This window comes from Rana temporaria, chromosome 11, assembly GCF_905171775.1.
Source record: "Rana temporaria chromosome 11, aRanTem1.1, whole genome shotgun sequence".
NCBI classification, from domain to species: domain Eukaryota; kingdom Metazoa; phylum Chordata; class Amphibia; order Anura; family Ranidae; genus Rana; species Rana temporaria.
In genome coordinates this window covers 139,478,527-139,493,266 of record NC_053499.1, presented here as the reverse complement: position 1 = coordinate 139,493,266, position 14,740 = coordinate 139,478,527, and the positions used below count along the sequence as shown (strand labels likewise).

Genomic DNA, 14,740 nt, shown 5'->3' with positions numbered 1-14,740 from the left:
ACTTTTGGGAATACTGTCCTACATCAACAAATACAATATCATTGGTTTTCCTCTAAACAGGTACTGTAAAGCACCATAAATATTGCATGTCCTCGGAGATAAAACACCTACTACATCATTTCATTCACTAGTCTGTGTTATCTTGTATTTGGCATTATGTTATTTTTTTTTCATTAATAGAAAGGAAAGATCCTGATGTAGCAAAACGTTCCCTACATGCAGACATGAATAAATGATGAAGCTAAATTTCCTTTTAAAAGTTGTTTGATAGATTCCATTAATATTCGGATTTTGCCATGCCTGCTGCTGGGAAACGACTCTCGAATGAATCTTTAATATGTAACACTTGAGCACCGGGCTGCTTAGTAATTTTCTTGTCTAATTACCCTGCGATCCTCCTCTTTAGGTATTCAATCGATCGGCACACTGACCTTGACAGATTTTTCAACATCCAAGAGGATGGTTACATCAAAACCACAAAGGCTTTGGACAGAGAGGAGAAAGACTGGCACAACATCTCTGTGATAGCAAGCGAAGCCTGTAAGTATTCCCCAGATGGAGCAAATTCATTATGGAAGTCCCGTTTCAGAGAGCAATGGAGAGAGAACAGCTGCAGCGGGCAGCATTTCCTGCCTGCTCTGGCTGGGATGGAACTCCTCGTCAGAGATGACTGAATTGATTAGCTTCAATTGATTTGCTGAAAAGTTCGACTTCATTAGATAATGCAGAAAAATTTGTTTTCTTCATTGATATGAGTTGATCTCTATATACATTTTGCCTTTATTTAAAGTTAAAAAAGAATTCCAATCAATTATAAAATTTGGTCCATTTAAAATGACAGATATTTAACCACGGTGTTTTTCAGATTTGGCATTTACAAGACTAAAGCAGTTATTGTTTTTGCTAGAAAATTACTTAAAACCCCCAAACATTATATATACCATATTTATCGGGGTATTGCGTGCTTCGGCGTATAGCGCGCACCCCTAAAGTGGACCCGCATTCCTGTGGAAAAAATATTTTTGTACTTACAGTTTTGGTGTCTTGCGCGGCGTCCATCGGCGGCCTCGTCGGGTCCGGCGTCCGTCTGCGGCTTCGGGTGTCCTCTTCGTCGGGTCTGGCGTCCTTCTGCGGCGTCCTCCCCGCTCGTTTCCCGCTTTCCCGCGCCGAGTTTGAATCCTGCGCTGGCATATACCGAGCGCAGTACACTCGTGTATAGTCGGGCAGGCTCGGCTCCTCTCACGCTCACGTCCTGTACGTCCAGGATGTGAGCGCGAGAGGAACCAAGACTGCCCGACTATACACAAGTGTACTGCGCTCGGTATATGCTGGCGCAGTATTCAAACTCGGCGCGGGAAAGCGGGTATCGGCGTATACCGCGCACCCACGATTTTGTTCTGATTTTCAGGGCAAAAAAGTGCGCGGTATACACCGATAAATACGGTATATTGTGAAGAAAGGTAGTGCTGCGCTATAAAATTGGAGATGGGATAAATGTGTGGAGGAAGTGAATATGTGGAAAGATAGTTTGTCTATTGATAATATACCAATCCAATCAAAGACATATAACATCAAAAGTAAACGTATTGCAGTACAGCTAAGCTAGCTGACAAGGGTGTATCAATTCAAAACACCAGTGGTATTAGGTATATCTTCATAGTAAAGTGAAATACAATAATAAAATAATGTACTAATGCAAAATAAGGTGTACAACGTGCATAACACAACACACAGGTGGCTGAGATAGGCTAAGATAAAAGTCCATGCAGCAAAAGCCTATGGGCATAACAAACAAGGAAGATAAACTGGAGTCCAAAAAGTAATAAAATTGCTGGTGTAGATGCCAAAATACAACGTGAAGAAAAGATGAGTTTCCAGCAGGTGATTGACGTGATGACAAAAACAACCTCCCCCCATCGCATAAGGAGCGCCACAAGTTGCCGAAAGAAGCCAAACGTCGGTGCGCAGGCGCCGTATAGTGCCGACTCGCCGTTAGGCTTCTTTCGGCAACTTGTGCCGCTCCTTATGCGACGGGCGGAGGTAGTTTTTGTCATCACGTCAATCACCTGCTGTATAGGAACGCCCACTCCCGCGGGAGTCCCGACCCGGAAGCCAGGGAAGAAAATAGCTGTACGAGGTATGTACAGAAAAAAAACAAAAAACAAACGGCATACTGTGAATGTAGAGAGTGAGCTGGATGTAATGTTAGAAAATCGTTTTTAGGGTGAACCCCCGCTTTAAATAAAAAAATGTAATATAATTTTCACCGTATTAATTTTTGCACCTCAAAAAAACGAGTTGTACAGTATCTATTAAATGAATGGATGTGGTTCTTATCTTAAGAGGCTTGTGCCTGGTTAAGAATTTATCCTCCAGTATGTAAGTGTCAGTGGTAGATCTGTCTTAAAAACAGGAGCTGGTTAGCGATAGCAACATATATTTCTCATTGCTTATTTTCTTGTAATGCTGATGCAACTTTACTGCTTCTTTTCTGGAATGAATACAAAACAGATCAAGCGTGTTCCCAGCGATCTATTTTTAATAGGCAGAGGAAAAAAAATTCAAACTCAAAATTGGTTTTGCTTGCATAAACATAAAATAAAAAAAGGGTATTATAATTGCTTGGAAACAGATTTTCTGTATGACTTGACTTAACATATAATCTTTTCTTTATGAAAAACATTGAAAAGAACTGAAAAGGCAAAGGTGATACAACAAAACATTTCAAAAATGACTACAGATAATCATTTATTTTTTAAGCTGGTTATAGAACTCTACAACAACATGTTAGAGATGCAGTAGGTCAGTAGATTGCAGAGGCAGAGTCACAGAAATGGTACACAAAGGGGGCAGAGGTCCATCTCCCACATGCCGGTTGTACAATTACTGCCACTTGGACATCTGTGAATCACAGCTACCCCTGTTCCAGGGTGCGCATATTGTATTCTAATGCCAGTAGGAGTCTGACTTTACTGTTAATGACTTATAGGCTCTAATATTTTCTACAGTCACTTTTGAATTACAGTTTAACACTTTAGGAATTACAATAGCTTAAAGTGATTGTAAAGGCTCATTTTATTTTCCAATAAAAATAACAAACATGTTATACTTACCTGCTCTGTTGCAGTGGATTTGCAGAGAGCAGCCCGGGTCCTCCTCTTCTCAGGGTCCCTTTTCTGTGATCCTGGCTCCTCCCTCCTGTTGAGTGCCCCCACAACAAGCAGCTTGCTATGGGGGCACTTGAGCTGAGTCACAGCTCCCTGTGTCCATTCAGACATGGAGCCCCGACCTGGCCCCGCCCCCTCTTTCCCCCTTATTGGCTAGCTGACTTTGATTGACAGCAGCAGGAGCCAATGGTGCCGCTGCTGTATCTCAGCCATTCAGGAAGGAGAATCTGGGATGGCTGAAATGCCAGCTTCCCTATGTACCAATATACCATTAATGTTCCTCTGTTGCAGAGAAGAAAAAACTTTCTCTGTCTTTTAGGACAGGCCCTACCTCAGCCTCCAGTGTCTCATGTAAAAAAAAAACTCCCCCATTACATTTACTGAAATTTGATATTGGGGACAGAAAAACCATAAAAAATACTTCACCAGCTGACCTCATTGCACAATTAAAAGAAATCCAGTCTTTGCTGCAACACTTCACTTTTATTGATTCTTCATGCAAAAGACATCATAAACAGTGCTGGATACAGTAAAAATGTATGCGTTTCACGCTGTGAATAGCGCTTACTCATAACCTCGTACCATGGAGGTATACCAAAAAGAATTTTGGATTTCTTTTGATTGTGTATCTACAGAAAAGCTGTGCTAGCACCTTCACCTAAACCCTGGCTGTGCTGTGGATGCATGGCTAATGTGCTCACCTGGAGCGTCTCTCTCTTCAGAGATGACTTTAATAACACACACCCTGCTCCTGGCCTCCCCCTCTAGGACATTGATCCTGACCACCTCCTCCATTAAATATACTTTTCCAATGCAGTCAGTTTTACAGAGCACTGTTCTCACTAAATATATAGCCATCAATTGTTTTTTACGTTACCTTCATGCAAATCATACATTTGGCAGAGTGTGCAGGAGCTGAGTGATCACATAACAGCCTATGTGGAGCAGAGCTATACTATTGAAAATGGGGGAAAGTGTTCTTGGAAGTCTGTAAGACTCCCCATACACTTTACACTATACATTTTTTTACTGCGTGTTTTGCTGCATTTGTCACTTGTTTTTTCACATGGCAAAATGTGTGTTTGCTTTCGCAGTGGGGGTGCCATTAACAATGAATGCCACCGAAAAAGCGACTTGTTTATTTTAGGTATATAAAGGGTAGTCATCCACTAAGCAATCTGATTGTATAATCTCTGAGAAATCTCCTTTAGATTTACCATAAAATTTACTATAAAGTAGGAGAACACACCTTTCTATCCAATCACTCTTCATCCAGTCACACAGGCCCTTGCACTACATAGTTGCGTGTTAGAGGATAACAGTGTCTCCTAGATGGCCAACTTTATACATTAGCCCTATGGGTATTACTCAACATTGGTGGGTTAGGAAATTTGAGGAACAGAGAAATTTGCCAAATATTTGGACATGATATGCAATTTCCTTTTGACTAATGTCAATATTTTTTTTTTCCAGCCCATAATGCTTTTTCAAGAAGAGTACCTGTGTCGATAAAGGTCTTGGACAGAAATGACAATGCTCCAGAATTTCCTGAACCGTATGAGGCAGCTATTTGTGAAAATGCACCAATGAACAAGGTAGCTGTTTAATTTATATTGTTTTATGAAAATGGCTCATTGATTTACGTTTTTATCATTACTGTGGTTAGCCTGACTATTTTTATTTTAACTTACCGTATATACTTGAGTATAAGCCGACCCGAATATAAGCCGAGGCACCTAATTTTACAAAAAAAAAAGAGAAAACGTTTTGACTCGAGTATAAGCCTAGGGTGTCCATCTGCATGCCTCACTGTGCCTCACTTTGCCTCGCTGTGTCCATGCCTCACTGTGCCCATGCCTTACTGTGCCCATGACTAGACTGATGTTTAACATGGGAGTCTATGGAAGGGGTGCCTGGTTTGAAAAATCGGTGCTCCCCAGCCATAGGTCCCCCAGACAACAAACTAGAGGAGAAATGAGGCTACATGTGTGCCAAGTTCCAGGTCCAGGGAACCTACTACCGGCCGGTACCGGGTCCCCAAAGTCAACAGAGAAATAACCGTTTAACATAGGAGTCTATGGAAGGGGTGCCCAGCTTTGAAAAATCGGTGCTCCCCGGCCGTAGGTCCCCCATACAACAAACTTTGCACACTTGTAGAAGAAGAGTGGGGCTACATGTGTCCAATCACATTTAAATTTGCCGGCACCTGGGGGGGGTGCCCCACGCTGTTTTTTTCTAAGTTGTTTTTACTGGCAAATGCGCTGTCAGCCCATTGAAAGCTGATGATCATCGATTGTAAAGAATGCAGTGGCTGACTTTTGGGCCCCGCTCGTTAACCACTTGCCCACTGGGCACTTAAACCCCCTTGCTTACCAGGCCAATTATTTAGATTTTAGTGCTCTCGCACTTTGAATGACAATTACTGAGTCATGCAACACTGTACCCATATGAAATGTGTATCTTTTTTTCCCCACACAAATAGATCTTTCTTTTGGTGGTATTTAATGTCCACTGGGTTATTTTATTTTTGTTGTTGTTGCACTATAAACAAAAAAGCCCATAAATTTGGTAACAAAAAAAAATGAAAAATGTCTGCGTTTCTGTTCTGCAAAATTTAGCAAATTAGTAATTATTCTTCATATATTTTGGCCGAAATGTATACTGCTACATATCTTTGGTAAAAATATGCCAAATCAGTGTATATTATTTGGTCTTTGTGAAAGTTAAAAGAGTCTACAAGCTATGGTGCTAATCATTGAACATTCATCACACCTGATGTACTGATTGCCTATCTCATTTCTTTGTTTACAAATGGTTTTTATTATGGAAAAGGGTCAAAGTATATAAAAATTACAATGTAGGTACATGTATGCATACAAAAATCTTCAATTGTGAACATTGTACAGAAAAAGAAACAGACATGAAGATGTTAGTTAGTAGTCATTTATTCTAAACCAGAAAGGTGGCATCCCAGAGAATCCATTTTTTTTGAAAGAGGGGCATAGAATCATATAATGTATGGTGAATTCTCTCAGAAAGTTTGATGTTCGTCATGCGGTTGAGGATTTGAGGCCAAGGTACCGACGTGGAGCGCCAATTAAAGGCTATGGCCCAATGAATGGAGCTGAGGAATGTATGGATAAGCCTTGTGCTGGATGTAGGGATATATTGTATAGGGGAGAACAGAAGACATATCTGGGGTGTGAGAGGAATCTTTTTTACCGGAGATTTTGTCTATAACAATACTGGCCGTGTGTCAAGTGTTCTTTAGATGTGGACAATCCCAAAAAGTTCTTGAGACACTAACAAGCCAGAAAAGTACAAATACCCCCAAATTACCCCTTTTTGGAAAATAGACAGTCCAAGGTATTTAGTAAGAGGCATGGTGAGTTTTTTTAAGTTGTAATTTTTTCCCACAATTCTTTGCAAAATTACGATTTTTTTCTTTTTTTCTCTTCACAAAATAGTCATATTAGCAGGTTATTTCTCTCACAACGCGGTTAACGAGCATTTCGCAAAACGAGCACTGTATTCTTAAAAATCCTAACTTGGTTTGCGAGTATTCGCAAAATGAGCAAGATTCAGGCCGAAGCATATGCATACAGTGGAACCTTGGATTACAAGCATAATCTGTTCCAGGAGAATGCTCGTAATCCAAAGTAATCAAAGCGAGTTTCCCCATTAAAGTCAATGGAAACAAAAATAATTTGTTGCGCATTGACTTCAATGGCATGCCTCGGAAACAGCCGTAAAGGCCCGAGAACAGTTTGGCTGACCTCGGCAAACCTCGGAAAGACTCCATTCACGAGCCTTTCCAAGGTTTGCCGAGGTCAGCCAAGCTGTCCTCGGGTCTTTCCGTGCATTTCCCAGCGGCGCCGAACAACACCGTTTGGCTCTGCTCGGCTCCGGTGCCCCCCACCTCAGGCCAAACGCGGTACTGCACACCGCTTTGGCCTGAATCTTGCTCGTTTTGCAAAGGCAACACTCGCAAACCGAGTTAGGATTTTTAGAAATACAGCGCTCATATTGCGAAATGCTCGTTAATCATGTTTCTCGCAATCTAGGTTCCACTGTACTTACAATTACACCCCAAAACACATTCTGCTGCTCCTCCTGAGTATGGCGATACTACATGTGTGAGACTTTTACACAGCCTGGCCACATACAGAGGCCCAACATGCAGGGAGCACCATCAGGTGTTCTAGGGACATAAATTACACATATCATTTCCTGACAACCTATCAAATTGTAAAGGCTCGGAGCACCAGCACAATGGAAACGCCCACAAAATGACCCTATTTGGAAAGCAAACACCCCAATGTACAATCTACGAGGCATAATTGGCTGCAGTTTGGAGATCACTGCAATAGACCATAGCGAGAAGAACCATATGAAACTGAAACAGAAAGCAACACAGTTTCATCTTTCACATCAGTCAGTCCTAAATCCCCGTCTGTGTTTGTGCGCTAATTTAGGTGCTCCAGTTTCTGAACATACAGGCTACGTGCTTTCCAGAGCAAGAATTTCAAATTGGTGTCCTTTCCTTTGGGTTTAATTAGTATAAGTGTCGATTTGTGCTGTAATATCAAGGTGCCATAATCTTTTTTTTCGGAAGGAAGTAGCAGCGGCCCTCAGTAGACATAATGCAGCTCACATTAGACATAAAGATTTAAAACTGAACTCTGGGGAGAAAAACATTTTTTTTTTAGGTTTGCTATGTAAATATAAACCGCCTCTATTGATGCCTGCCTCATGTGCGGCTGCTGCTATGTTCACATATGTTGAATATGTTGTTGTGTACAATATTATATTGTAGCATCAATTATTTTTTTGCTTGCTTTTTCCTAGAATGTTTTAAAAATAACGGCAGTTGATAAAGATGACACGGCCAACGGAGCCCGATTCTCATTCAACTTTCTACCAGAACATACGCATACGAATTCAAACTTTACCTTAAGAGACCACAGAGGTTTGTATTAGCAAATGATACCTAATTAAATGAGCTGTTTTACAACCAAGTATGTTGTCATCTCTACATGATTCTCATTCAAGTTCCAATAAGTAATAATAAGGGGTCATAATAAAAATGGGAACATGATAAAGTGATTGTAAAGTCACATTTTTTTTCTATTAAAAAATAACAAACATGTTATACTTACCTGCTCTGTTGCAGTGGTTTTGCACAGAGCAGCCCAGATCCTCCTCTTCTCATGTCCCTCTTCTGTGCTCCTGGCTCCTCCCTCCTGTTGCGTGCCCCCACAACAAGCAGCTTGTTATGGGGCACCCAAGTTGAGCTGCAGCTCTGTGTGTCCATACCAGACACGGAGCTGCGGTTTGGCCTTGCTCTCTCTCTCCTGATTGAGTAACTGACTTTGATTGACAGCAGCGGGAGAAAATGGCACAGCTGCTGTGTCTCAGCCAATCAGGAGTGGAATCCAGGATGGCTGAGACACTCGTGGACAACGCTGGACAAAGAGGGGGTTGCTGAAAGTATTACTGGGGCTGAGGGGGCTGCTGCACACAGAAGGTTTTTTTATCTTAATGCATAGAATGCATTAAGATAAAAAAAATAACCTTATGACTTTACAACCACTTAAACAGGAAGTAGACTTCCTCTGCTGACATTTATTTATAGGTAGTGTAAATCACTCCTAAACGTGTACTGTTTAGGAGACATTTACATTGCACAAAGCCAGTCACATTACTGGCGCATGAGCTCTGAAGGAACGGCCATGGGTTCCCTAAAAAACCTAATAAAAAATTCTAACATTACATCCAGCATACTAACGACATGTAAAGTATGCTGGTATATTTTTTTTCTCCGTACATACCGTTTAATTGTTATTTTCGCCCCGTCTTCCGGGTTCTGATTCCCGCGGGTCTGGGCGTTCCTATTGAAAGCTTAGCTGATTGACGTCTGGTGAAAATCTTCCCATGGCGCATACACCGCGTTACCAGTTTTCCATAAATAGCCGACACACGAGTCAGCGCTATACGGCGCCTGCGCCCGCCGTGTAGATCTGACTGCGCAGGCGCCATATAAAGCCGACTCGCAGGTCGGCTATTTACGGAAAACTGGTGACGCGCTTTATGCGCCATGGGAAGATTTTCACCAGACGTCAATCATCTAAGCTTTCAATAGGAAAGCCCAGACCCGCGGGAATCAGAACCTGGAAGACGGGGCGAAAATAACAATTAAACGGAATGTACGGAGAAAAAAAAAATACCAGCATACTTTACATGTCGTTAGTATGCTGCATGTAATGTTAGAATTTTTTTTTAGGGTGAACCTCCGCTTTAAGTAGGGTTTTTTTTGAGAGAGAGAGAGGTAATTACATAGGATGCAACAAAAGACAAAAAAGATTTTAAAATCACAGCCTACATCTTATTCACTGGCCTCTCATGCCCCTCAGGTATTACATCAGAAAACCCTATTTTGCATTAAAAAAAATATGGAATGTAATTGATGACAGCGTGCTGTGTTAAAGGTCCAATCACTTTCACATGGTGTTATAGTTCCCATCATGCAATACATATAAACACCAAATTATTTAGTCTTCCAAATCGATTTTTTTTTTAAGTCTCTGATGAAATTCTTTTGTTCGGCGCATTCTTTAAGCGAGCAGTTATTCACAAGTACATCAATAGTCCTTTAAAACATGGCAGTTGTTCTATCGAAGAAAATCACCTGCTATCAAAATGTATGAGATTAGAGGGAACGGTGCAGCGGGTTGTCTCTGTTATACAAATCAAGTGGATCACAATGGAAAAACTCGTACTCTGCGCATTGTGGTTTTGTCTGCATGCGGGAATAGGATTAAAATGTTATTAGCCCACAGAAAACCTCACATTTTTAGTAGCATTTTAAATAATGATATACAGTGTCTTAGCGATTTTTTTTTTTAAACAGACAATCTAACCTAAGGGGCTTTTAAAGTTTATTTTATATGAAGATTAAAGGAGTTGTAAAAAAAAAAAAAATATTATGCTGAAATTACTGTTTACAGGGTATAGAGACATAGGGCTGGATTCAGATACAATGGTGTATCTATCCGCCCGGCGTAACGTATCTCAGATACGTTACGCCGCCGTAACTTAGGGCGCAAGTTCTGTATTCAGAAACAACTTGCGCCCTTAGTTACGGCGGCGTAACGTATCTGTGTCGGCGTAAGCCCGCCTAATTCAAATGTGGATGATGTGGGCGTGTTTTATGTATATTAACTGTGACCCCGCGTATTTGACGTTTTTTTTTACAAACGGTGCATGCGCCGTTCCTGAAAAAATCCCAGTGCGCATGCTCGAAATTCCGCCGCAAATCGTCATTGCTTTCGAACGTGAACGTAAATTATGTCCAGCCCTATTCGCGAACGACTTACGCAAACAACGTAAATTTTTCAAATTTCGTCGCGGGAACGACGGCCATACTTAACATTGGTGCGCCGCATATACGCCTCATATAGCAGGGGTAACTTTACGCCGGGAAAAGCCTAACGTAAACGGCGTAAATGTACTGCGTCGGCCAGGCGTACATTCGTGAATTCGCGTATCTAGCTGATTTACATATTCTAGGCGTAAATCAGCGTACACCCCCCTAGCGGCCAGCGTAAATATGCAGTTAAGATCTGACGGTGTAAGAGACGCCGGTCGGATCTAACAGAAATCTATGAATCAGGTGCATAGATACGACCAGCCATACTCAGAGATACTACGGCGTATCTGGAGATACGCCGTTGTATCTTCTCTGTGAATCTACCCCATTATAGGTAACTGATTCCTTTTAAAAACGATTAAAAATAGATACAAATCAATTATATAATGTATCTGTAGTTTCTAGTTTAGTTTTTGCATGTTGTTTCCTGCCTCTCTGCTGTACAGAGCCACAGAGCCAATATAGGGCAGTGATGGTCTGGAAAACGAAACTGATCCAAAGGGGAGGTGCTGTGGGGTTTTAGACACACAGTAATCACACCTCCTTGAAGTTAGTGACCACAGAGAGAAATCTCCCAGTACTGTGATTATCAGGAAACAGACAACCAGGAAGTGTGGAGATCAGAGAAGAATTACAGCAACTTGAGAGCAAAAACGAACATAATGTTTAATCTTAACGAGCTATTAAGATAACAAAAAAAAAATCTTTACAAACCCTTTAACGCTTGATGACAGAGTATATAGAGAGGGTTTTTACAGTAGCCCAAAGCATATACCAAATAGATTGGTGACCATACAGTAGGTACTACATCCTTTACAATACTAAAAATATACAACATTAACCACTTCAGCCCCGGAAGGATTTACCCACTTCCTGACCAGACCATTTGTTTGTGATACGGCACTGCGTCGCTTTAACTGACAATTGCATGGCTGTGCGCCGCTGTACCCAAACAAAATTGATGTCCTTTTTTTCCCCACAAATAGAGCTTAGTTTTGGTGGTATTTGATCACCTTTGCGGTTTTTATTTTTTGCGCTATAAACAAAAAAAAAAAAGCAAAATTGGGGAAAAAATATTTTTTTACTTTCTGCTACAAAACATCCCCCAAAAAACCTAAAGTGTAAAAAAAAAAAAAAAAATTCTTCATCAGTTTAGGCCAATAGATATTCTGCTACATATTTATGATAAAAAAAATTGCAATAGGCGTATATTCATTGGTTTGTTATCCCTAAAACTAACGCCATCCCTTGTATTTTGGACAGATAACACAGCAAGCCTGCACATTGGACGAGTATCTTTCAGCCGTCAGAAACAGAAAATACATTTGCTTCCTATTGTGATAAGTGATGGAGGAATTCCGCCGTTGAGCAGTACAAATACCCTCACCATCCGGATATGCAGCTGTAACAGTGACCAGAGTGTCATTTCTTGTAATGATGAACCACTATCACTGAATGCAGGGCTCAGTACAGGAGCATTGATAGCCATTCTGGCCTGTATTGTCATTTTATTAGGTGGGTGGCATGTCTTTTTGCTAATTAAAGCATCCAAATGTTATTAACAATGTATTGTAAACATCAAGGTCGTAAACCTACTTGTCGATATGGGCTCTTGAAGTAGATTGCGGGGGGGGGGTATTGCAAAAAAAAAAAGCCAAGAAAATTTGTGTAACTCGTGGCGCTAAGATTGAGGGAAAGTGCGGCATTATTAAATGAGACGCCCCAATATAATGACTTAGGCCTGTAAGTAGATTTTCCCTAAAAGCATAGTGAATGAGGTGAATAGAGTTGGGCGAACGATTCTGGCCGAGGAAAATTTTGGCTTGAACATTGCCTGTATGGCAAACACACAAATTTGCAGGGCATTCGGCCGGTGGTCACCCTACTGAATGCACTGCAATGCACTGCGTGCTGCACAGTGCATTCTAAGCCCTGATTGGACAAAGCTTTGGCTGGTTATCATCAGCTGTTAATGGGCTTCCCTGCTGACAGCTGAATAAAAAAAAAACATTCTAGGCATAAACAAGTGAAAAAAAACAAAAAACGGTGTGGGGTTCACCCAGTCTATACCAGGCCTTCCCCACACCAAGATTAAAAAAAATCTTATTTACCTTAACTATTAGCTGATAGGGTTAGGGTTAGGATTAGGGTTCGGCTTAGGGTTAGGGGTCGGCTTAGGGCTAGGGTTAGGGTTAGAGTTCGGCTTAGGGTTAGGGTTTCCCATTGAAGAATATGGCTGGGACTCAGGAATTGGAACAGGGACCTCCCCCAAAGGTCAAAGGTCAGAAGGCAGGTTCCCAGAGGTCAAAGGTCACGGGGCGTGGCTGACCCACCCCTACCAAAGTGTACCGCCTACCTCAACTAAGTCGGAGAATGAACAAGTCGGGGAATGAACAAGTTGGGGTAAACCCTGTGGTTTCAAGGATTCTAGGAATTGCAACACATAATTTCTACTACCGTATATACACATTAAATTACCCATTGACTGTTTAATTTTTTTTTTTTTTTTTTTTTACTAATAATTTGTATTTAACTTTCTAATTGACTGCCTACACGTGTTGTCTCCAAAGAGTTACATAAATGCTAATGATTCTTCTTTTTTCTTTTTTTTCTGCTGCAGTGATTGTGGTGTTATTTGTTGCATTACGGAGAGAAAAGAAGGAACCTCTGATTGTTTTTGAGGAGGAAGACATCCGTGAGAACATAATAACTTACGACGATGAGGGTGGTGGAGAGGAAGACACCGAAGCTTTCGACATTGCCACTTTGCAAAATCCTGATGGAATTAATGGGTTTATTCCACGAAAAGACATCAAGCCCGAGTACCAGTTCTCACCACGAGATCTTGGCTTAAGACCGGCTCCAAACAGTGTCGACGTTGATGATTTCATTAACACGAGAATACACGAAGCTGACAGTGACCCAACCGCACCTCCTTACGATTCTATCCAAATCTATGGATACGAAGGAAGAGGATCCGTGGCGGGCTCTCTCAGCTCTTTAGAATCCGCCTCAACAGATTCGGACCTGGACTATGATTATCTACAAAACTGGGGACCTCGATTTAAGAAACTAGCAGACTTATATGGCTCCAAAGACACTTACGAAGATGATTCTTAACGATAATGTACTAATCTTGGCCTTAAGAACTGTGTTACGTTCTCAAAAAGAAAAAGCAGAAAAAATCATTAACAGGTATTTTTTTTTAAAGGAAAGATAAAATAAAAGAGGCCTATTTGACCTTAAAAGGTTTACGAGGCAGAATTTCTTCACGAATAAGGACTTTAGTGGTGGTAGATACTGTGAAAACCCTACAGCCTGTGTTGCAGTTGTCAGTTATCTGGGACTAAACCACTTATCAAACTGAGATGGGACCGAGAGAAGCAGGAAAACACTTGATCTAAAGGGGAGTCTTTTTTTTACAGTATGTAACATAACCATCCAGATCTATGTCCGACAAAGCTTCCACAAAAAAAGTTAGAAAGGATAACAGTTTTGAGCTGTAACGTCGCCTTAAACTATGGACACTTTATATGTAGTGCATTTTTAAACTTGAAAAAAAAAAAATATACAAAAATGACAAAAAAATACACTATAATATTCAGCCAGCTTCAACTCATATTATGTATGTACAGTAAAATGTACAATTATAATGTCTCTTGAGCATCAGACTTGTTACTGCTGATTCTTGTAAATCTTTTTTGCTTATAATCCCGTCTTAAAACTAATACGTGCCAGAATCGCACCCTATTTCTATGTCATTTTTAATGTATCTATTTGTACAATTTTAAAATTCTTATTTTAGTATACATACGAAAATATCAGTATTCTGACATGTTACGGCATCACACTTATATTTTATGAACATCGTACTGTTGCTTTAATATGTGCTTCAATATACGAAGCAAACTTTGAAATAAAATTGACTTTTTTTATTTCCTTTTGTGACTTGTAGGTATTTTTAAAGAAGCTATTAATTTGTTTTCGTTTTTTTTTATCTCTCCTCCCCCTCCCTTCCCTTCCATTCCCCTCCCCTCTTGTCTCTTCTCCTCCCCCCCCTCTCCTCTCCTCTTCTCTCTCCTCTCCTATTCTCTTTTCTCCCTCACTTTTCTCTTCCAATTTCTCCCCTTTTTACTCTCCTCTT

General features: G+C 40.8%; 1 protein-coding gene across 2 annotated transcripts in view; it reads left to right on the top strand.

Annotated features, from left to right (window-relative positions):
* Nucleotides 1-14,533, top strand: part of CDH11 (cadherin 11) — a 190,371-nt gene extending 175,838 nt beyond the window's left edge. For both annotated transcript variants that reach the window (XM_040329198.1, XM_040329197.1), the window contains exons 8-12: nt 407-540; nt 4,641-4,762; nt 8,016-8,136; nt 11,860-12,111; nt 13,217-14,533. In XM_040329198.1, coding sequence (XP_040185132.1) covers nt 407-540; nt 4,641-4,762; nt 8,016-8,136; nt 11,860-12,111; nt 13,217-13,716 — 1,129 coding nt within the window. In that variant the 3' untranslated portion in view covers nt 13,717-14,533. The remainder of the gene's footprint in view (nt 1-406; nt 541-4,640; nt 4,763-8,015; nt 8,137-11,859; nt 12,112-13,216) is intronic.
* Nucleotides 14,534-14,740: the final 207 nt, after the last annotated feature.